A 23,715-nucleotide genomic window follows, 5' to 3' on the forward strand; every position below is an offset into this window, starting at 1 on the left:
GCAAACAATAAAAGTAAGCAAGTTACATTCAGAACTGAAGTTCACGAGAGTGAGTCTTCAGCCACAAAGCCAATCACAGCCAGTCTCGGTGTGGCCTATCAAAGCTCCCAGGTATGAGGTCTTTGGAGTTTCTGTTAGTGTTTCTGCAGCTCTGGGTTTTTACAGGATGGGGTTACTAGTCCAGTGCCCATGCCTCCTCCTTTCGTGGCTGGGCTTGGGACCGTCCATGGTAGAGATTTGAATTCCTTCAGTTGTTGCATTTTTGATCCAGATTCCAACATCTGTACTCAGTCGTGTCTTCATTTATCATTTAGTTATCTGCAGAACTGTCTTAATTTGTAAAACAAATTCTGTAAAGCAAAGATGCTTGCAAAAACAATGAAGTGAAAAGTTTCTAAGTATCAAAAAAATTACTGTAAAGAGCGGTAACCAGTAAAAAAAAACAAAATCAAGTCATTATTTGATGTGACCACCCCTTGCCTTTAAAACTGCACCAATTCTCAGGTTCAATTTTATAGGAAAATCGGCTGGTAGGTTGTTCCAAGCATCTTGGAGAACTTGCCACAATTCTTCTACAGACTTTGGCCATCTCTCTTGCTTCTGTCTCTCCAGGTAATCCCAGACAGCCTCAATGATGCTGAGATCAAAGCTCTGTGGAGGCCATACCATCTGAAACCATGTAAAGATTCAAGGGTGCCCAAAACTTTTGCACAGAGAGTCCTTTCAAAGGCATGCCCAATGCAGAGACTCACCAGAAATGAAATTACAAAACACAAGTACTTAGTGTAGGTTTTTACCCAGAAGGATTTGGAGGGTAGTGAAGGCAGAGTGGGGCATGATACATGTTGAGATTAAGAAGATAGTGCTGGGCCTTCTGAAAAGCATTAAACTGGTATGCCCCCAGGGCCTGATGGTATAAATCATAGAATATTGGAGGTGTCAAGTGATGAGATTGCCAGGGCTATGACAAAGATATTTTTGTGCCATTGCTAGCATCAGATGAGAGCTCAGCGAACTGGACAGTAGCAAATGTTGTGCCTTTGTTCAAGAAAGGAAGTAGGGATTATCTATGTAATTATAGGCCAGTCAGCATTACATCAGTGATAGGGAAGCTATTGTAAAGGATAGGGTTTATGTCAATTTGGAAAGAGACAGTTACCATGGCTTTGTGCAGGGCAGACCATGCCTTATAAACTGTTTGTAGTTATTTTCTGAAGGGTGACAAAGGAGGTAGATGAGGGTTGGGCAGTGGACATTATCTCCATAGACTTTAGTGAAGCATTTGATAAGGCACCCACCTTGCAGTGGGCAGACACGAGGAAATCTGCAGATGCTGGAAGTTCAAGCAACACACACAAAATGCTGGTGGAACGCAGCAGGTCAGGCAGCATCTGTAGGGAGAAGCACTGTCGACGTTTCGGGCCGAGACAGTGGGCAGATTCACAACATACGGATGCCTGGGAATCCAGGGTGAATTCCAAGTCTGAATTCAGAATTTGTTTGGCCACCAAAGACAGAGAGTTGGGGTGGAAGGTTGCTGTTCTGGCTGGAGATCTGTGACCAGAGGTTTTCCCCAAGGATCAGTGCTGGGACCTTTTGTTGTTAGTCATAAACAGTGGATTTCAGTTAAATAAGCCGTTGGTTAATTGGGGCAGGTGATTATTTGGACCCACCCTTAAAGGTCAAGAAAATAGCCGGGGTGCCCTTTGTTTATTTGGGACACCATGCCACTTAATTGGGACAGTAGACTACTGCTAAAGTTCCTAACTGGCATCAGTCACATGCACCTGTGTGGTGGTTAGACACTACGCTGTGCTTAGAACGAATGATTTTTCAATAGTGTCAGTTGCGTGTGCTTGTGGTACATTATCCTTTTGGGCTGATGGACACTGAATTAAACAGCAGTGATTTCTGACACCACTTCAGGCAGGGAGGTAATAAAGGCATTGTCCACATTAGATGATTTTGTTTATTTACAGTCAATCAAATGAACAAGGCAGTGTACGCTGGATTAATTCCTCCATTGATAACTATTAGGAACTAATACACAATTTTATAGTACTATACTAGTATTGGTTGTGTTTTAATTTGTCCTGTATTTCATTTAAATACATAATTTGCTACTCAGTTAAATGGTAGTTCACTTTTTTTATACCTTTTATAACTATTTCCATAAAACTTCAGCTAAATGGGGCAGCCATTTAATTGGGCAAAATGTACCGATGCGTACCGATTAACTGGAGTCCACTGTATTTCAATGATTTGGATGAAAATGTAACACGTACAACACGCTGGAGGAACTCAGGACTTGATGAAGGGTTTCGGCCCGAAACGTTGACTGCTCGTTTCCACGGATGCTGCCCGACCTGCTGAGTTCCTCCAGCGTGTTGTACCTGTTGATTTGACCTCAGCATCTGCAGTGTACTTTGTGTTGGATGAAAATGTAGATAGGTGCGTTAGCAAGTTTGTCTATGATACCAGCATTGGTGGAGTTGTGGGCAGTGCAAAGCACTATCAAAGAATGCCGTGGGATATAATTCAGTTACACACAAGGAAATTGAATTTTTTCCAGGCAAGTGTGAACTGTTGCACTTTGGGAGGTCAAATGAAAGAAGAAAGTCTACATGCTGGTGGACACTTGATAACACCATTAAGGTTCAGAGGGATCTTGAGGTCCAGGTCCATAGTTCACTGACAGTGGACAGGGTGGTGAAGAAGGTGTATGGGATGCTTGCTTTCATTGGTAGAGTTGAGTATAAGAATGAGAAAGTTTTGATGCAGCTACATAAAACTTCAGTCAGACCGCACTTGGAGTATTGTGAGCAGTTCCAGTTGTCCCACTATAGGAAGAATGTGGGATTGTGGGGAAGGTGCAGGAGAGGTTTACCAGGATTGGAGGGTACAGGTTATGAGGAAATGCTGGACAGACTGTGGTTGTTCTCTCTAGTGTTACAACCCAAGGGGTGACCTGATAGAGGTTTTCAAAACTATGACAGACATAAATAGTCAGAATCTTTTCTCCACGGTAGAAAAATCAAAAATCAGAGGACATTCTTTTAAGGTGGGGTGGGGAGGGGGAGGAGTTTAAAGAAGATGCAAAAGTCACTTTTTTTCACATAAAGTAGGTGTTTGGATTTGGTTGCCATGGTAGTAGAGGAATCAGACAGTCTGGTGGAATTTAAGATGCTTCTAGATAGACACATGACTGTGAAGGGAATAGAGTGATGTGGATAAAACACAGGATGAGGAGGACAGTTAGAATAAATTGGCATCAAGATTGTCACAACATCATGGGCTGAATGGCCTGACTTGGAACTTTACTATTCGATAATTGATGTAAATTTCACGTCACACGCCGGTGATAATAAACCTGATTCCTGAAAAAGTATTTTAACACATCTTGGAAGGACAGCCATTGACAAGAAAGGCTTCATGCGTACATTATTCTTTAAAGTAAATATCACGTAATTTTTTGAAAGACGTCTGACACAAGGAGAAGGAAACAAATGAGTGAAGTGACTCGTTTTTAAAGAAGTTTGTGACAAATTCTACTGCTTGGAGGTGGAAGTGGGGAGTGGAATGTTCCTGTTGTTGGCCAGAAGAAACTAAAATCTGCAAATCAGCAAGCAGGAATGAGCTGGGGGGCAGTGGAAGGAAATGAAGCAAATGTCATGAAGGAATGGAGGCTGCCATTTTGTGAACTGTTAAGTCAATTAGTTCTTGCTCACTGATGGTCTAATTAAAACAAATGAAACTGGACACAATGATTTTCCTGCCAATGGTCTTCTAAACCCAAGAAACTGGGTGGTGCGGCTTCAAAGTTCAAAGTAAATTTATGATCAAGTAACATATATGCCACCATATAGAACCATGAGATTCATTTTTTGTGGGCGTACCCAATAAATCCAATAATCAGATAGGATCAATGAAGGACCATACCAGTGGGGCAGACAACCTCTGTGCAAAGGACATCAAACTGCAAACACAAGAAGAAAGAGAATGCAAAAGAAATAAGTAAAAAATATTGTGAAGGTGAGATGAAGAATCCTTGGGGGTGAGTCCATAGGTTATGGGAACAGTTCAGTGAAGTTGAGTGAAGTTATTCCTTCTGGTTCAGGAGCTTGATGATCGAGGGCCTATTCCGCACTGTAACTCTACATGAATACATTCCCACAGCATTTAGCTATGCAGAAGTGGCAGGTTTGTGAAACGAAAAGCCTGTGGTTTGAGGTAATAGGAACCCAGATTCGGCTGACCTAGCTGAACTGGTTTGAACTGGCCTGATTTGGGGCTGAAAATTACCTTAGCTTACATCGCCAAGGACGTGTTTTGCCTTATTTTTAAATCATAAAAGGGATTGGTTGTGTCCCACGCATAGACTTGGACTGATTTCTGTAGCTGATTTGATTGACTTGAACAAGCAACTAGAAGAGGATCAGGAAGTGCCGGGATTACAAGAATTAAGAGCGGAGAGATGGTGGCAGGGAGATCCCTTTGGCATAGGCCTCTGCTGGAATAGTGGGTTCAAGTTCTATTCCGGCTACTTTCAAGCATAAAACTCCAGTGTAGCTCTGAGGGAGTGCTGCATAGTCTTCCCGATCAGATTCGGCCGAGGCCTGGTCTGCTCTCTCAGATCCCCTGGCGCCTTTCGAAGAAGAGCAGGAGGTTTCTCTTCAACGAATTCCTCGATCAACATTGTTAAAATAGCTTAACATTATGGCATTGTTATACTGGTGGGCAAACAATTCTAACCGAAAGGAGCGCAAAGCTCTTGGGGCGGATGAATGGAGCCACGAGTACTGAATGAACAGTACTAAAGTGTACAATGCAAAATACTACCAGGTGGTGATTAGCAAAACAAAAATCACACTGACGCTGCCAAATGGACCCTACAGTTTCCAACCGAAACGTGGACCTCTTTTCCACAGATGCTGCCCGACCTGAGTTCCTGCAACATTCCGTGTGTGTTGTCGAGGAGAGTAGGGCACTTGTAATGCAGCAGCCCAGAGCCGTCCGCCCTCTTCTTCTTCTTGTGTTGTTTTATGGCGATTTGTCCATCAGCTTTAAGGTACATTACCGCCACCTGCTAGACTGGAGTGTGGATCGTTTGACAAACAGGAGGAATGAAAAGATTGCATTCCCGAAATTCTATATAATAAACCAGAGTGTTTCAGATACTTCATGATATAGGTCCGTATTTCTCTTGAAATCCCACTTAAAATGTCTTCTATACCCACAGCAGGTTTTTTGTTTGTTTATCTGAAGCGCTCCTATCATCTTCACTCTTTCTCTTTGATACTACTTACACTTTATCAATACATGTTCAACTGTTTCTGGTTGATTACAGTATTCACACAACCCAGCTGGATGTTTCCCTATTTTATGTCATGTGTAATTAAGACTTGTGTGTCCAATTCTTAAACGACTGATGATCACTTCTATCTTTCTCTGTCCGCCTGATATTCTTTGGTATCTGACTTGCCTTTGTATTTTGTAGTTGTCTCCCCGTTTCACTCTCATCCCAATGCTTCTGCCATGTCTCCTCAATACGTGTTTTTATAATGCTTTTGACTTCCGCTTTGCTTAGAGGGAGCTGGACCTCTATTATAGACAATTTGAGTGATTGTTTAGCTATAATGTCCACTTTTTCATTACCCTCCACACCACAGTGAGCAGGAAGCTTACTTCTACCCCACTTTTGTCCGCCCACCACTGTCCCTTCGCTGGTGGAAGGTGACCCCGCCCCGTTGGTGGGTTCACGCTGCTATTTCGCTACAGCACCGCCCCCTCTGACGTCGGCGGCCGTCACGCTGATGGGGGAATGCCGGGGAGCACCCAGCTGGTGCCTTTACACCGACACCCGGCTGAGTGCATCGCCAGATTCTCGCTGACCGCCGCCGCTACCTCAGCCGCACAATGACTCAAGCAGGGGCGCTCTTCCTCCTCACGTTCGGCTGCAGCTGTCTTGCTGGACTCCGGGCGCTGAAAGTCAACCAGAGACCCATCATCGGTAAGTTCCAGCAGAGGGGTATGCAAAGGGATCTCCCTACCACCATCTCTCCGCTCTTAATTCTTGTAATTGTGGCACTTCTTGTTCCAATTATTGAAATCATCAGTCCAAATCTATGCCTTGGCATCGGTAAGCATCTCGCCACCTCCCGTGTTGCCCATTGGACTCAGTAGGCATCTCCTGCCCCTATTGTTGATCGCTGGAGGATCTCGTACTCCAGTAGAAGCAAGTTACCCTCGCCCCTCCCCAGAAATGCGGAAGAAAATCCCAAATATATTAATTGGTTGCGGAACTCCTCAGCTATCGCTGTGAAACATAGAAGTCACATGATGGGTTATTTAGAATTGAGCAGGGGAGAAATTTCTTTAAGCAAAGGTGTAATTTTGAGCCGCTGGATGGAACTGAGGCCGAATTACTATATATATTTGTGGAGAAGTTAGATGTAATTGCACTGGCTAAGAGGGTAGGATAGGAGTGGCACGGTAGGTAAACTTTTATTGCGCCAGTGACTCGGGTTCAATTCCCTCCACTGCCTGTAAGGAGTTTGTACTGCAGGGGTCTCCTCCCACATCCCAATGATGTAAGGGTCGGGTGGCTAATTGGTCACGTGGGTATAATTGGACGCCGTGGACTTGTTGGGCCAGAAGGCTCACGCCGGCCCGTTGCTGTATCCATAAATAAAGGGTGGGGAAGATTATCTTGAACTTGAATCATCAACCACACGGAGAGGCTGAGCAAGATCAAGGCTCCCAATGTCCATTGCCCCCAGTTCTTTCAATTCAACATAGCAATTGTGTTGCTACCAGTGCATCCACGCTTTATCTCATTTAGGGGATATGCTACTTAACTGCCTTTCGGAAGGGGTACTAAGCCATCTTGCCCTGCTCCAGTCTTCCTGGTCAGATATATCCTGTTGGGTAGTGAGTTACAGGATATGAGCACATAGGTCTGCAAAAAACAGCAATACCTCCCAGTGGTTTCCTGCAAACTTAATGTCAGTTTCCTAACTATGCATTCTCTATTTCCTTCCCCTTTCTCAACTCTACACACAACCTAGGTGATGTCTTCGATGAAGATACATTGGTTTTTGCAGAGACCCACAGCTCTGCTACAATGCTGCTTTCCTCCTTGTGTGTCCCTCTGTTTCTAGAACGTTGAAACTGCCTGTCCAGCTTCTGGTTAGAAATATTACATAATATGGCGTGGAAGCAGGCTTGAGTCCTGATGAAGGGTCACAGCCCGAAATGTCGGCCGTTTACTCTTTTCCATAGATGCTACCTGGCCCGCTGAGTTCCTCCAGCGTTTTCTGTGTGTTGCTATGTGTTGCCTTTCCGCTCAAATGGTTCAAGCCTACCACAGCATTCTCCCTGGTAATCCAGATACCTGCATTTGGCCCATAACTCTCCAAAGCCACTCCCTTCCATGTACCCATCCTAATGCCTCTTAAATGGTGCAATTATACCCGCCTTGACCACTTCCTCTGGCAGCTCATTCCGGATACTCACTAACCTCTAAGTAAAGAAATTACCTCTCAAGTCTTGTTTGAATCTCCCCTCTTACCTTGTGCTCACTAGGTTTGGACTCGTCAAACCTGGAGAAAGGCCTATGACTGTCCATCTTGTCCATACTCTACGTGATTTTATAAATTTTTGTGAATAGATGCCACCCCCAATTCTACTGTGCTCCAAGAAATAAAGGTCATGCATGGCCAACTCTCCCTACAGCTCAGGCCTCTGGTCAAAGGCAGCATCCTCGTAAATTTCTTTTGCACTCTTCCCAGCTTGACAACGTCATTCATATAACACAGTGTCCAACACCATACACTGTACTCCAAGTACAGCCTCACAGCAATTTGTATACCAGCAACATAATGTCCCTACTCTTAAATTCATTATTCTTACTGATGACAATCAGCATAGAATCTCAGATGGTGACGAGAGGGTGTACAGGAGTGAGATATGCCGACTAGTGGAGTGGTGTCGCAGCAACAACCTGGCACTCAACGTCAGTAAGACAAAAGAGCTGATTGTGGACTTCAGAAAGGATAAGATGAAGGAACACATACCAATCCTCATAGAGGGGTCAGAAGTGGAGAGAGTGAGCAGCAGTTATAAAGAAGGCAAGACAGTGACTATACTTCATTAGGAGTTTGAAGAGACTTGGCATGTCAACAAATACACTCAAAAACTTCTGTAGATGTACCGTGGAGAGCATTCTGACAGGCTGCATCACTGTCTGATATGGGGAGGGGGCGCTACTGCACAGGACTGAAAGAAGCTGCAGAGAGTTATAAATCTAGCCAGCTCCATCTTGTGTACTATCCTACAAAGTACCCAGGGAACAACTTCAGCTTTAAATATACCCACGGACTTGGCCTCCACCACAGTCTGTGGCAGAGCCACTACTCTATGGCTAAAAAAATTCCTCCTTACCTCGGTTCTAGTGGGAGAATCAACCTTCAGCCATCACCCACTGCTTTCTATCATCGAGCCAATTTTGAATCCACCTTACTAGCTGACCCCTGAATCCCATGAACCGTAATCTTCCAGATCAGCCTGCCGTGTGGGACTTAATTAAAGTCTTACTGAAGTCCATGTAGACTTCATCTACTGCACTACCTTCATCTATCCCCATAGTTACCTCTTTGAAAAACTCCAAAAGATTCATCAGACATGAGCTCCCACACACGAAACTTGGCCTCCAAAGTCATCTGTGGCAATGAATTCCTCAGATTCATCACCCTCTGGCTAAAGAAATTCCTCCTCATTTCTGTTCTAAAGTGACGTCCTTCTATTCTGAGGCTGTCCCCTAGACTCCCCCATTATAGGCAACGTCTTCTTCACATTGACTCTACTAGGGCCTTTCAATATTCTATTGTTTTAATGAAATCCCCCCTGGGTGTTGCCAGTTACAACTGAATAAAGTATTGCACTGCGGTGAGGCCGGGTTCATCCTTCACAACACTGGGAAAAGACAGAACCTTGGCACGTAATGACTCTCACTGTTTGACTATTTCTGTTCTAAACACACAGCCTGCTGCACTGAACACAAAGGTGGCCATCAGAACTGGGGCGATATCAGATACTTTGTCTCCACTTTTTCTCAAGACTTGTACAACCTGACTCTACCTGGATCTCCGTATGAAACGGAAGATGCCCCACGTGACCATCACGGCACAGGAGCTGAGCGTGGGGCACACCCACACCACTTACAGGAACACTGCGAGCACCGTGCAGCTGATGACCAGGTTCTCTACACACACACACACACACTCACACACACACTCACACACACACTCACACACACACTCACACTCACACTCACACTCACACTCACACTCACACTCACACTCACACTCACGGAGGAACTCAGTAGGCCAGGCAGCATCTATGGAAAGGAGTACAGTCGACATTTCAGGCCGAGACCCTTCAGCAGGACTGGTGAAAAATGCATTTCCTTTCCTTTTTGAAAAATGTTACTTGCCTATTCTAAACATAGAATCATTTTGCCAGCATCTCTACATCCTCCTAGCATTTACCACATTTCTTAATATAGAGCCAGTGCATTTCAGATGGTCCACCTGAATCAATTTTATGAGCAGTAAATAAATTTTTTAAAAATAATTCTTATTTATATATATATATACTCTGTAGTTGTTATATATTCTTGTATACATTAATAAAAATACTGAACGAGCAGTAAGTAAAAGTAGTTCTGGGATTATCTTCCATGGATGTTCTTCATTGTTGGACAGTGATATACTTGGGTAAAGTGCTGTTGGACTTTTACTATGGACTTTTTTTTGGTCTTATAGTTTTTTATATTCTGTGTTTTTCGCCTGAACTTTCTTGTTTTTTTTTGTGTGTGCAGGGGGGTTTGGGGGGGTCATTGTGCCTGTTCATCTTTTTTGTGCTGGGAGGAAGGATTTGGGGGGGGGGGGGTAATGATCGGGCTGCCGTTCTTTTCTGATTTGGTTTCGTGGCTGTCTGGAGGAGAAGAATTTCAGAGTTGTATACTTTGATAATAAATGAACTTTTGAACTTCTTACTTTTATAACTATACCATGCAACAGTGAAACCTTCCAGCGAGGAGGGAAAGCTGGAAGGCAAATTGAATGACTTTGCATTCCTATGTTTTATTAGCTTTCTCTACACTTGCATTCTCCATAGGAATATTGGCACAGGAATCCCATGATCCAGTCCTTCATCCATATGGGAAGACTTACGTTGCTGCACCTTATGTGAAGTATCTGGAATCAGCAGGCTGCAGAGTGATGCCAATCAGGTACGCTCCAGTGTCAACTCAACAAATGGTATTGAATTGGATAAATGCACGTGGGTTAGATACACATCCCATAATGAGAGCAGTTTTAGTTTACTCAGTCTAACTACTTTTTAAGTGTGTGTACGTCTTCTTAAGCCCATCACCCCTACTGGGGCGACAGCAGCTCGCTGGAGTTCTCTATCCTGGGCTGAAGGTTGATTGGACCTGTGGCCTCCACTTTCACCACACGACTTTGTACGTCTTCCAGGCAAAGACCCTTCCTCTCCCAGTCTTTGGAGTTTCTGTAGCTCTGGGTTTTCATGAGATGGGGTTTCTCGCTACCTGCCCAACCCTTCTCCTCTCGCAGCTGGGCTTGGGACTGTCCATTGTCGAGTTAAATGTGTGAACAATGGTAGAACAAAATGGTGTATATCTATCGTCAAGTATCCCTTCTTAGCTCGGTGTTGCTTGAATGTCCTGAAGCTAATTACGAGGAAGTTGATCAGAGTTATTTAGATGGCAACAATGATTACCTTCAGGAGGATTTACTCCATGGGTTGTGAGCATTTTCGGAAGTCCTGAGATCATAAAATGCATACGATCAGTGCTACTAGCTAACATTTTCCTTTCTGAGGTAACTTCTGCAGCAAAGACAGGAGGTTGTCTAAAGTGTGCAGTTTACACCAGCAAGAGTATGTACTTTAAAGATTGGGGGAGAAAATTGTTGGGGATAAGAGGAAATCAATCCAGGTTCATAATTAAGAAAGTGTTCAGTAGTTTTTAATTTAGGTAATCAAATACAAGGGATGCTTTTGTAAAGAGTGAAAAATATGTCACTAACTTTGGTGTTGACATGCTTATTTTGAACACAGGATGAATTTGACCCATGAAGAGTATGAAAGGATATTCTATTCAATCAATGGGTATGTAAATTAATAATTTAATCTTATAACTGGTGAGCTGTCAAAATCTGATACTTGATTAAACATAGACATGCCTGCTGTAAGATTTGCATCCTACCTGTGCTGTAATTAATAGTCCTGTGAATTATCTGCAGTTAATTAAATATCTTGAGTCTTTATTGAACTATGTACCTACATTCATACCTGAACCTACAGTGATCCACAGAACAGGTTCTTTGGCACTCACTGACCATCAAATACGTTACAAATTTTAAATCCGTGTAATGCCATTTGGACCGAAGCTTCTGTCCCTTGCTGATTCTAATTTTTGTTGTGGGGCTTCTCTTCCAGCACACACTCTAGGAGTGCATTCCAGATTCCAACTACTGGGTGAATAAGTTCTTCCTCTCAACCCTTCTTGCCCCTTAAGCTAAACCTGTGACTTCTAGTTTAGATATCTGAGCCATGGGGAAATATTTCCTCTCATCCGCTCTATCATCTGACCTTTAAATTTTGTTTGGCCCTTTACTCTCTGCCACTCCAAAAGCAGCTGACCGACTTCATCCTCATAATTACCCTTTCCCAGGCAACATCCTGGCGAATCTCCTCTACACCCTCTGCAGTGCAATCATACACATCTTGTGTTTAACAAATGCACCTCCTCCTTCCTCCTCTCGCACCTCAATGTTCCCATTCTACACACCCACTTCCCCCCGCTTCCCCAACACTCCTTGTGGGAATATCACTGAGAATTTGACTCTGATGTTGGACTGACACCCGGAGCATTCCCCTGTGCTTTCTCTCCAGAGTCACACTGTAAGGGTCTCTGATGTCCACGTAGGAGATAAGGATTTGATTTAATATCCATCACTACTGCACTGGGTTGTTAGCTAAGATTATCTGCTGAAGGTGCAATTTGAACCCACAACCTGCTGAATGAAGAGACAGAGGGCTCCCAAATCACTGGCATCTGAACAAAGAATTGTGCCAGTGTTTGCTGTCAATGTTATGAACCACATCAAGAATGAATGGGTTAAAATACTATGGAGGAACAAGGAAAATGGGCATAATGTTCCATAAATTGATTTTGTTTACAGTTACTGCTAAGGATGTCCTAGGAAAAAGAATCTTAGGATTGTATGTGGTGACATCTATGTACTCTGATAGTAAATTTTTGAACTTCTTGAAAACATTCTATCATCCATTTCCTCTTCCTAGCATTCTCATACCTGGTGGAGCAGCCAACTTGAAGACATCCAATTTTGCTAAAGTTGCAAAAATGTTCTATGACCTCGCAATGAAAGTAAGTTTGGTAATCGAGTACAGGAGAAAATCTGCAGATGCTGGAAATCCGAGCAACACACACGCAAAATGCTGGAGGAGCTCAGCAGGCCAGGCAGCATCTAGGAAAAAGTACAGTCGATGTTTCAGGCCTAAACCCTTTGGCAGGACTGGAGAAAAAAAGCTGAGGAGTAGATTTAAAATGTCGGGGGGGGGGGGGGAAGGGGAGAGACGAACACAAGGTGATAGGTGAAACCGGGAAGGGGAAGGATGAAGTAAAGAGCTGGGAAGTTGATTGGTGAAAGAGACAGAAGGCCATGGAGAAAAGAAAAGAGGGGAGGAACACCAGAAGGTGGCGATGGCAAGCAAGGAGGTGAGGTGAGAGAGGGAAAAGGGGATGGGGAATGGTGAAGGGGGGGGTGGGAGGCATTACTGGAAGTTTGAGAAATTGACATTCATGCCACCAGGTTGGAGGCTACCCAGATGGAGTATAAGGTGTTGTTCCTCCAAACTAAGTGTGGGGAGCATCATGACGGTGGAGGAGGCCATGGAGGTAATCATATAGTTGTTCGAAATTAATTAAGACAAAATTGGCCGAAATTTTGACACATCTGCAAGTTCGATTCTCTCTTGCCTATTGCTACTGATCTCAGATTTCTAAAATGAATGTGAGGTCCATCATGGGGATCTCACAAGCTTTGTCAGAGTCATTGGTATGGATTGATGCACCAAGTGCCTTGTTACTTTAGAATTTTAACAGGTATGGATTATTGCTTGCAACCCATGATTATTAAATTCATTCTTCTGAGTTTCATCCCATTTCTCTGTTGTTTCTACAGGCCTTTGATAGTGGTGATTATTTTCCTATATGGGGAACCTGTTTGGGTCTACAGCTCCTGGCCATGTTGACTGCTGGAAAGAACTTACTAATACACACTGACAGTGAGAACATTTCACTCCCACTTAATCTGACCAATGGTAAGAACGCTTTGTGACAAAGTATTGTGACTGTAAAAGGAATGCAGTCGGACTGTGCTGCAGTACAAGTTTGGACAGGTTAACACTGTAAACAAAACTCCCGTGCAGCGTCACTTTAATCCAAACAGCAAGAGAGCAGGTCACACTAATGCTAAAATCAAACTTAAAAAAGAATACAATGCATAAACAGGTCAACAGTCTTTCAATCATTTGCCAAATAAAGCCAGTCAAAAATGTAAACCATAAGAACATAAGAAATAGGAGCTGTTGAGCTTGCTCTGCAATTCAATAAGATCATGGCTGATCTGGCCATGGACTCATCTCCACCTACCTGCCTTTTCCCCATAACCCTTAATTCCCCTGCTATGCAAAAATCTACCCAACTTTATCTTAAATATATTTACTGAAGTGGACTCCACGGCTTCATTGGGCAGAGAATTCCACAGATTCACCACTCTCTGGGAAAAGCAGTTCCTCCTCATCTCCATCCTAAATCTATTCCTGGAATCTTGAGGCTATGTCCCCAAGTTCTAGTCTCACCTATCAGTGGAAACAACTTTCCTACCCCTATCTTATCTATCCCTTTCATAATTTATATGTTTCTATACGATCTTCCGAATTCCAGCAAGTACAGTCCCAGGCGACTCAATCTCTCCTCATAGGTTAACCCCTTCATCTCTGGAATCAACCTGGTGAACCTCCTCTGCACCACCTCCAAATCCCAGTATATCCTTCCTCAAGTAAGGAGACCAGAACTGCACACAGTACTCCAGGTGCCTGTACAGTTGCAGCATAACCTCCCTGCTCTTGAATTCAATCCCTCTAGCAATGAAGGGAAACATTCCATTTGCCTTCTTGACAGCCTGCTGCACCTGCAAACCATCCTTTTGTGATTCATGTACAAGCTCTCACAAGTCCTTCTGCACAGCAGCATGCCACAATCTTTTACCAATTAAGTAACAATCTAATCTTCTATTTTGCTTCCAAAGTGGATGACCTGGCATTTACCAACATTGTACTCCATGTGCAAGAATCACAGTAAGAATGCAAAAAGTGTTGACGGTCTGCCAGTCCTGTTGGAAAAGTCTAGTGATCAATAATACAAAATAAAGGGAGGTGCCCATGAGGTCATGTGTATTTTGCATCAGGGTTAATGTAGATGACCCAACTAACTTCCCAGAAGCAGCCGTAAGCGAGGAATTGAAAGAGGGGAACCATCTCAAAAAAGACTACAGTCACACAGAAAATGTTACAAAAGAAATGGTGGAACTACAGCTGAACAAGTTTGGAGATGAGCCTTAGTTGGTGGGGGAGGTTCTACTTTTCCAAAATTGGCTAGATTTTGTGAAGATTCTATATTTATTGCAAATGTAACTCAATTTATTGAGAACAGGAGAGAGACAGAAGGCAGGAAGTTTCAGGCCGTTTAGTTTAATAATGTTAGATTCTATTAAAAATGACATTATATCAGGGCCCTTAGAAAACATACCAAAGTAACCAGGCAAAGTTCAATGGTTCAATTTAATATCAGAGAATGTATACAGAATACAACTTGAAATTCTTACTCTTCACAGAGACATATATGGAACAAGAAACCCCAAAGAATGAATGATTGCAACAACAGAACCCCAAAGCACCCCACCATCCCATGCACAAGGTTATTGTGAGACGGAAGGCAAGGGCTTAGATTTCCGAAGGCATTGATAAAGTGCCACTTCACATGTTATTGTGGAAGATAAATACTCATGGTGTAGGAGGTAACGTTGGTTTTAATTGGCTGGCTGAAGAGTAATCGTGTATCGGCCTTTATCTGGTTGGCCAGTTGATGTGCCTCAGGAATGGTGCTTTGTCCTCAACTTTCTGTAATTAATACAAATGTGGACTTCCTAAATTTGCTCACAAAACAATCAATGGTTGACCTCCTTCTTTAAGTAAGATAGTTAATGTATTGGAAGTAGTTCATTGGATTGCACGTGGGTTATCTTGTAAGCAAATGACAAATTGCTGGAAGAACTCAGCGGCCAGTCAGCATTTGTGGAGTGAAATAGACAGTCAGTATTTCAATTCAGGACCCTTCATCGGGACTGAAAGGTAGACGGAAGACAGCTAGTATGGAAAAGTGAAGGGAGGGGTGGGTCAAGATCTGGCAATGCAATAGGTGAACTCACACCACCAAGCTCAAGAACAGTTATTACCCTTCAACCATCAGACTCTGGAAAAAAAAAAAGGGATAACTACACTTATTTAAAAATCATTTATCTTGTTATTTCATGCTCGTTATTTATTATCTTCATTTGCTTAGTTTGTTTACAGTTTACAGTTTCTGATGTTTCCAGTTTACAGATCCTGTTTACAGTTACTGTTCTATAGATTTGCTAAGTATGTGCGCAGGAAAAGAATCTTGGGGTTGTATGTAGTGACATGTATATACCAATTTTACTCAGTGAAGAGGAATGATTGGCAGATGGAAAAGGGAAGGGTGGGGTGATAGGTAAAGGTAATGAAGGCCAGATGATGGAGTGATGTGGGAAGGTGGAGCATGAGTGAGAACTAAGTTAAGGGTATTGGAGGTGGAGAGAGTCAGTAACTCTAAAATCCTCATTTCAGAGGATCTGTCCGGGGTCCTGGGACCAACATGTAAATACCCTCACAAAGAAGGCACAACAGTGTCTCTACTTTCTTAGAAGTTTGCATTGATGTCACCAAAAGTTTTGACACTTCTATGTATAGAAGCCCAGTGGAAAGTATCCTAACTGGTTGCATCACTTCCTTGTATGAAACACAAGGAAAAACTACAGAAAGTGGTGGATACAGCCCAGTCCATCACAGGTGAAGTCCTCCTCGCCACCAAGCACATTTACACAAGAAGGCAGCACCCATCCTCAAAGACCCCCTACCATTCAGGCCACGTCCTCTCCTCACCACTACCATCGGGTATGAGTTACACAGGTCTTGGGTCTCACACCACCAGGCTCAGGAACAATTATTACCCAACAACCATCAGGCTCTTGAACCAGTGTGGATAACTTCATTCGCCACAAATCTGAACTGATGCTACAATCAACACACTCACTTTCAAGGACACTTTACGACTTGTTATCAGTGTTATTTCTATTCGCACAATCTGTCTTCTTTGCAGATTGTTCAGTCTGTATCTGTTCAGTTTTTCATAAAGTTCTGTTGTATTTTCCTGTAAATGCCTGCAGAACATGAATCTCAAGGTGGTACATGGTAACAAATATGTTCTTCGATACTCAATTTTACTTTCTTTTTACAATATTTTTATTCAGAAGAAAAAAACAAGATTTACAGAGTGCAACACATAGATACATCTCAACATAACTTGTGTACATTCATATATTGTAATAAAATTGATCAAAATGTTATAGCATAACACATAAAGGTATATACTCTGTAATCAAAAATTTAAAGATAAGTCATACATCATAAAATAAATTTTTTATATAAAAAAAGTCAACCCCCTACCAACTACCAAAGAAAAAAGCTGATGGATGACAATGGATAATTAGAAAAAAAGACATATTCACTTAAGAAGAGAAGATAAAAATATACATAAAAGTCTGTGCACTGTTAAACTTTATAAATTGGAAAAGTAATTTAGGAAAAGTCCCCAAATATCATAAAAAGATTGTTTCAAATTTAAGACTGAGCAGCGGATCTTTTCTAAATTTAAATAAGACATAATATCACATAGCCATTGAAGATGTGTAGGAGGGGTAGACTCCTCCTCTTGCTTCATTTGACCAATTGTCAAATAAATTTGCACTCCCAAAAACACATTTTTACAGATACCTTCAAATTAGAGATTTTCTACATTTCCAATTAGCTACTTTTCCTATAGGTCCTGATAAAAATTTACTGGACGATCTTTTAAATTTAAAACCTTTTGTTACTGGTTCTATTACTGTTATCTATAACTTGTTGATTGATTCTAGACAAGACTTTTTAGATAAAATAAAAAAAGCTTGGGAGGATGACCTAAATTGTCAGATTTCTGATGATAGATGGAATAAAATTCTTAAATGGGTTAATAAATCACCTTTCTGTGCTCGTCATTCTCTTCTACAATTTAAAGTGGTTCATAGAGCTTACATTTCTAAACAGAAGCTGTCCAGTTTTTACCCGAATGTTTCTCCACTTTGTAATAAATGCAACTCTGCTGATGCCTCTTTAATTCATATGTTTTGGTTTTGCCCTACAATTGAAAAGTTTTGGCGGGAAGTATTTCATACCTTCTCATAACTTTTTAGGGTCCAATTTGACCCAAATCCCCTTACTGCCTTGTTTGGTATTATTGCAAATGAAGATATAACTTTAAATACTCCTAACCTACAGGTTTTAGTTTTTACCTTTCTTTTAGCAAGAAGAGCAATCTTGCTTAAATGGAAGGAGTCTACTCAATTTTACTTTGAACTTTGTGTTCTGAACTTCATTCATCAACTCACCTCAGCACCATTTCTTTCTTCCCAGCTGCTGCATCTAGCAAAATGTTTCAGAACTTTCCACCCGATGTTTACAGAGCATTGTCCACTGAGCCTCTGGCTGCAAACTTCCATCATTTTTCCCTTTCCGTGCAGGTAAAGTTTGACTAAAGTCTGGTATGTTTCTACGCCCTGTGCAGTCAGCAGGTACTGTGCAGAGCACAAGGAATTCTGTGAAAAGCTAACGTAGGGACCGGCTTGACACTGTAGGTTGATGCAATATAACTTAATCGGTGTAACTACATTGCGGTGTGACTCATCGTATGCACCCACTGCACTCAGACATGTTAAACACCAGCATTGTTGCCGACTCTGGCAAATTTAAATGGGGGAAGAGGGATGAAGAACCAGTTGAGGGAATGAGGAAGATACTGTAATCTCTTACATCAGTCACTTAATTAGATTAAGTAAGTTACTCTTTTTCAAACAATAGTCACTGGCATGTAAAATCAATTCACTTATCTAAATGTATCCATCCAGAATGGTGCTCACCTTCCTCTCTTGTAGCGAGCATGTATTTGCTTTCTGTGTACGATTGTTTCTGCTTTTTCACAGGCCTTTCAGGATAATGAGAAGCTAAATAAATTCTTTACAATCCTGACCACGAATACCGATAGGAAGGGCATTCAATTTGTGTCAACGATGGAGGGTAAGGCGAATGAAGTGATTGCTATTGTAGAATGAAAGTAAGAGGGTAAATGGTTGTTCAGTACAATTTCCTTATCTGCCTTAGTCATCCTTGAAATATAAAAATCATTTAAGAATTGTTCAGAGAAAGTCGGTGTGTATTTTTCACCATTCTTCCATGTACCTTATCAACCCTCACTGTAGAAATAACAGGTTGAGAAGCATTTTTTGTAGAACTTGCAGACCTGTTAGTACCTCCAGTTGAACTCTGTCTTTTTGTGTGTTTCTCCCTAGCCATCAGTCTGTGGTTTTGTATTGCCACGTGCTCTTGTGTGTTTTCATGGTCCTGTTCCCGCTCCTGCTCCACTCCGGCCCCTGTATTACTGAGTACTCCGTCTCTCACCTGTTTCTCATTATTACCTGTATTGCTGCCACCGGAGTCTGATTGTGCTCCACCTATCATCTGCCTCTCTGTTTATTGCTCAGTGTATTTCAGTCCTGTGTTTTCACCTGTTTGTGACCAGATTGTGCCAGTGAATTTTCCTGAGCCTTTCTGGCATTTGTATCTGTACTCTGTCCGTCTGAATATCGACTCCGCTGGATTCCCGTTTTTGGATTTACCCTCACAGTTCCTTTGTGGGCAACGTCTTCCCACACAGCCAGCTCTCCTGTACCAGAGGAGTCTTCCATACCCCCAGGGATAAGCAAATTTAGAAACCTCAGAGATAAGGAATTGAGTAGAATATTCTTTTCCAAGAACCTCTTAATGTAAGAAGCATTTGAAGTGAACAATCAAGATAAAAGTAATATAAAAGCCAGATAGATACACAGGATAAGGAAACTGGTGCATGTTACTGATGTAGTTGGATCAAGCTCAATGGGATCTTTTTGTGAAAAATTGGGTTGGGCTTTTTGTGAATTTTTGTACATTTTTTTTGTGTCTGTGTGAGTTACTTTTGTGTGCTGTTGTTTCCTCCCGAATCCTAAAGATGTGAAGGTCAGTGGGTTAAGTAGCCTCTATAAATTCCCTCCAGTGAGTAGATGGAGGGAGTTGAAGGGACCATGGGAGACTAAAATAGATTGATGGGTTAGTGTAGGGTTGGTGTAAAAATCGGTGCCTGATGTTCTGCATGGATTTGGTGGGCCAGAGAACTTGAACTTCTCAACGACTTTCTGAAAATATTCCACAAGACTTTTCTCTGTACTTCTATTGGAATAATCGCTACACCTCTCTCTGTAATTAGACCTTGTTTACCATGATCCTTTCCCTTCTCCAGCTCTGTATCACTTTCGCCAATCACCTTTCCAGCTCTTAGCTTCATCCCACCCCCTCCGGTCTTCTCCTATCATTTCCCCCTCCCCCCACTACTTCCAAATCTCTTACTATCTTTCCTTTCGGTTAGTCCTGACGAAGGGTCTTGGCCCGAAAGCGCTTCTCCCTATAGATGCTGCCTGGCCTGCTGTGTTCCACCAGCATTTTGTGTGTGTTGTTGTTAGAATTGCAGGATGATCTGCTTTAAGGTCAGGATGAATGGATGGTAAACCTGGCTATTTTCACTTAGGTTCCTAATGAAGATTTTTCATTCGTCCATCACTCCAGGGATCCGTTATCCTTTCTACGGGGTCCAGTGGCATCCAGAAGTAAGTCGGTTCCAGTGGCAGCCGGATATGGCTTTCCCGCACTCTCCACATGCGGTTCAACTCTCCTTTCTCCTCGCTGATTTTTTCGTAAATGAAGGTACAGTGTTGACAGCCAAGAGCGTGAAGGGGAGCAGGTCACCATATCCGAAAATAGAATTTCAGTTTGGCGGGGAGGGGCGGCAGGCGACACGGTGGTATAATGGCTAGCGTGATGTTATTACAGCATCAGCAACCTGGGTTCAGTTCCCACCACTGTCTCTGTTGAGCTACTATGTTCTCCCCATGACCACGTGGGTACTCTGGTCTCCTTCCACTTTCCAAAGACGCAGGTTACTTGGTCACATGGACATACTAAGGCATCAAGGGCCTATCACCATGCTGTATCTCTTTAAAATTAGATCTTTAAAAACTTACTTTTCTTTTTTGTACATTGACAAATAATCTGGAAGTGAAAACCGGAAGAATTAGATCCTCACATAAGTGTTTAATGTGGAGAGAATCGTATCTCCTACACTGATGTCACGAGCAGCATGTCCGGTTCTCCTACTTCGGTTCAAGTAACGGAACTGACTGTGAGGCAGCTCGAATGTTGGTGCTTCCTAGAGGTCAGCTGGTGCTGGGAGTGTTGCACCTCTACCAGGATAGTCCCAGGCTTATTGTTTCCTCCATTCCCATTTAGCGGAGGTTAATTGGGGTGACACCAAGGGATTCTGCAGGTGCTGGAGACATTGAGAAGCTCACACAAAACGGTGGAGGAGCTCAGCAGGCCAGACTGCGGAAGAATGTCAGCAGTCGGCATTCGAGCACCGGAAAGGAAAGGGGCAGAAGCCAGAATAAAAAAAGGTCTGAGGGGTGGGTGGGGGGAGCATAAGTTGGCAGGAGATGGGTGCATCCAGGAGAGAGAGGAAGGTATTGGAAGGGCATGATGCAAGAGAGGTAAGGAAGTGACGGGTGGAAGAGGGCTGGAGAAGAACAGGGAATCTAGTTGTCCAGCATCTGCTGCAACTGCCCCTTGGTGGCCACTCCCCATTCCCACACCAACCTGCATGTCTAGGGCCTCCTTCACTGCCACGATAAGGCCAGATACAGACTCAAGGAGTAACACCTCACATTCCGACCTGGTGGCATCAATATTGATTTCTCTAGCTTCCAGTAACTGCTTCCTTCCGCTTTCCACCAACTCCTCACCTTTGTTCTCCCTCATAATGGTGGCCCTCTCACCCCGGCCAATCGCCTTCCTCCGGTGCCCCACTTCCTTCCTTTTACCCCATGGCCCACTGCTCTCTTCAATCAGCTTCTGTCGCCTCTTCCACCCATCACCTCCCAGCTTCTCCTGAAGGAAGAACCATCATACCGTGCTTTGTTCTTGAACGCTATCCAGTGACCTTTGTTAATGTGCTGGTGTAGATTTTTGCAGAAAACACCATTCTCCTTCACAATGATTATAACACAGCTAAAGGCCCTGCTGGCGAGCACATGAAAATTAGATTGAGGTATTGGATTTGAGCTCTCTGTTACTACGGTTCTCTTCTCAGATCTCAGTATAAATTCCCCATTTACTTCCTGTACTTGCGTTTGCTTTCTCTGGTGCAAAGAGAAGCCCGAGTTCACTGGGAGGGCACGTTTTCTGAGGATTGATCACTGTTTCAGCTGAGTCTGTCATTATTCCTGCTGCTCTCTGGAATGAGGATGATGGTCATAACACCAGTCACATGCTGAAGACACCACTTCTCCCGTTGTTCATTGTGAACCCGTTCCTGAGGTCAAAGACCACTATTTTGATAAATCACCTTCCTGATTTACTTGCCGCTGACTACAAAAAATTCTTTCACAGCCCGGAAGAACTTGCATTATTTCCCAAGCCCAGAAGAAGAGAGCGCCTCTCTGATCTATAACTACAATCCACGTTATGTACCTGCATCCAGCTATATCCAAGTTTATTTCTTCTAAGCAAATACAAAGGTGGTACCAGTTACTGTGATAACATTTTTCTTTAGCAAAATCCGCATTATAAACACCTGACTGTCAAGCTTATCTGCTTGGAATGAATATGATCATCACTTATAGATTCCGGCCCTGAACTTGTGTAAATCTACGTGCACTATTAATACAATATGCAGAAGTTGGAGTTTGCTGTTCCTAAAACCTACTCCATAATTTCCCCTCTATTTTGTTCTGTCCACATTATTTGTATGTTGATGTAATTACTTCAATGAATATTTATTCCACAGGTTGGATGCTTTAGCTGTTAATTCACTGGTACTGCATCCCAGTGCAACCACAGAATGGTGTGATGTTAGTTCATTTTAGGTAACGTTCTGGTTTGATGAAGGACCACAGCCAAACTGATGTTCTTTTTTTAAAATCACAAACAAGAGAAAATCTGCAGATGCTGGAAATCCAAGCAACCCACAGGACAGATTTCAAATTTCAATTCTACCAAAACGACAGTAGCACCGAAGCAAAATTAAAAACGGGCGGACAGAGTGAGGGAGGAGAGAGTGAAGGTGACAGCAGAGACAGACAAATACAAATCAGCTTAGAGCGGTGGGAAAGGAAACCTTATTCCTGACTGGTTGATAACAGATTCCAAGCAGCAGTACCAATAAGAGTTCACATGTAGTGCAGTAACAGACTGAAAAACTTTGAGCACACATAAAATAAAAATATTAGGATATTCTCTTCCAATATTTCTTCTTTGTGTGCTGTTGTGTTCTGATTAAAGAGAATAGGAGTTCCTTCAGCCCATCTACTCTGTGCCAAACTATTTCGCTTAATTCCCTCGACCTGCACCTGAACTATAGCTCTCTATACCCCTCCCGTCCATGAACTTATCCAAATTTCTCTTAATTGTTGAAATTAAACCCACATCCACCACTTCATTGCACAGTCTCACCACCCTCGGAATGAAGAACATCCCCCTCATGTTCCCCTTATGTATTTCACATTTCACCTTTCACCCTTAACCCATGGCCTCTAGTTCTAGTCTCACCCAACCTCACTGGAAAAAAGCCTGCCTGCCTTTACCCTATTTATACCCCTCATAATCTTGTATAATTCTTCCCTCATTCTCCTACACTCCCAGAGAATAAAGTCCTAACCTATTCAACCTTGTAATGAGCTCTTCGGGCTTGTGCGGTGAGCTGGAGAACGTTGGCCTCCGAGGTTTTTAAGAGCACCTGGATTGGTTAATTGTTGTTTAATGAGTCATTATCATTTAGATTTCCTTGTGTTTTTATCCAGCAACTCTGGAAAGTGGTCTCCTAGTGCTTTCTGTTTAAGCTTGTTAAGTTCATTTTGATCGGCTCGGGGATTCTGTGTTACTTGTATTATTTAAGCGGCTGCCTCATCAGCGCCAATTAAAGGTCCTACTTTTCAGAATGTAATGTCTCACTGTGTTGGAATTATTATGAATAAACTGTGGTCGTCATCTCTACATTGAAGTCTGTCTTTCCTCCGCACTTGGGTTCTGATATTGCAAACGCACATCAGGTATAATTCAGGTCCTCAA

General features: G+C 42.7%; 1 protein-coding gene across 1 annotated transcript; it reads left to right on the forward strand.

Moving 5' to 3' along the window:
* The first annotated feature begins 5,799 nt into the window (after window positions 1-5,799).
* On the forward strand, window positions 5,800-23,585 carry LOC140733575 (gamma-glutamyl hydrolase). Its single transcript, XM_073057111.1, has 9 exons — window positions 5,800-6,010; window positions 10,180-10,294; window positions 11,146-11,196; window positions 12,394-12,478; window positions 13,296-13,434; window positions 17,926-18,032; window positions 18,492-18,585; window positions 20,164-20,301; window positions 22,039-23,585. Exons 1-9 carry the CDS (start codon window positions 5,917-5,919, stop codon window positions 22,152-22,154), a joined length of 939 nt encoding a protein of 312 aa, XP_072913212.1. The 5' UTR covers window positions 5,800-5,916; the 3' UTR covers window positions 22,155-23,585.
* The last annotated feature ends 130 nt before the right edge of the window (window positions 23,586-23,715 follow it).

The sequence above is a fragment of the Hemitrygon akajei genome, chromosome 1 (assembly GCF_048418815.1).
Source record: "Hemitrygon akajei chromosome 1, sHemAka1.3, whole genome shotgun sequence".
Lineage (NCBI taxonomy): Eukaryota > Metazoa > Chordata > Chondrichthyes > Myliobatiformes > Dasyatidae > Hemitrygon > Hemitrygon akajei.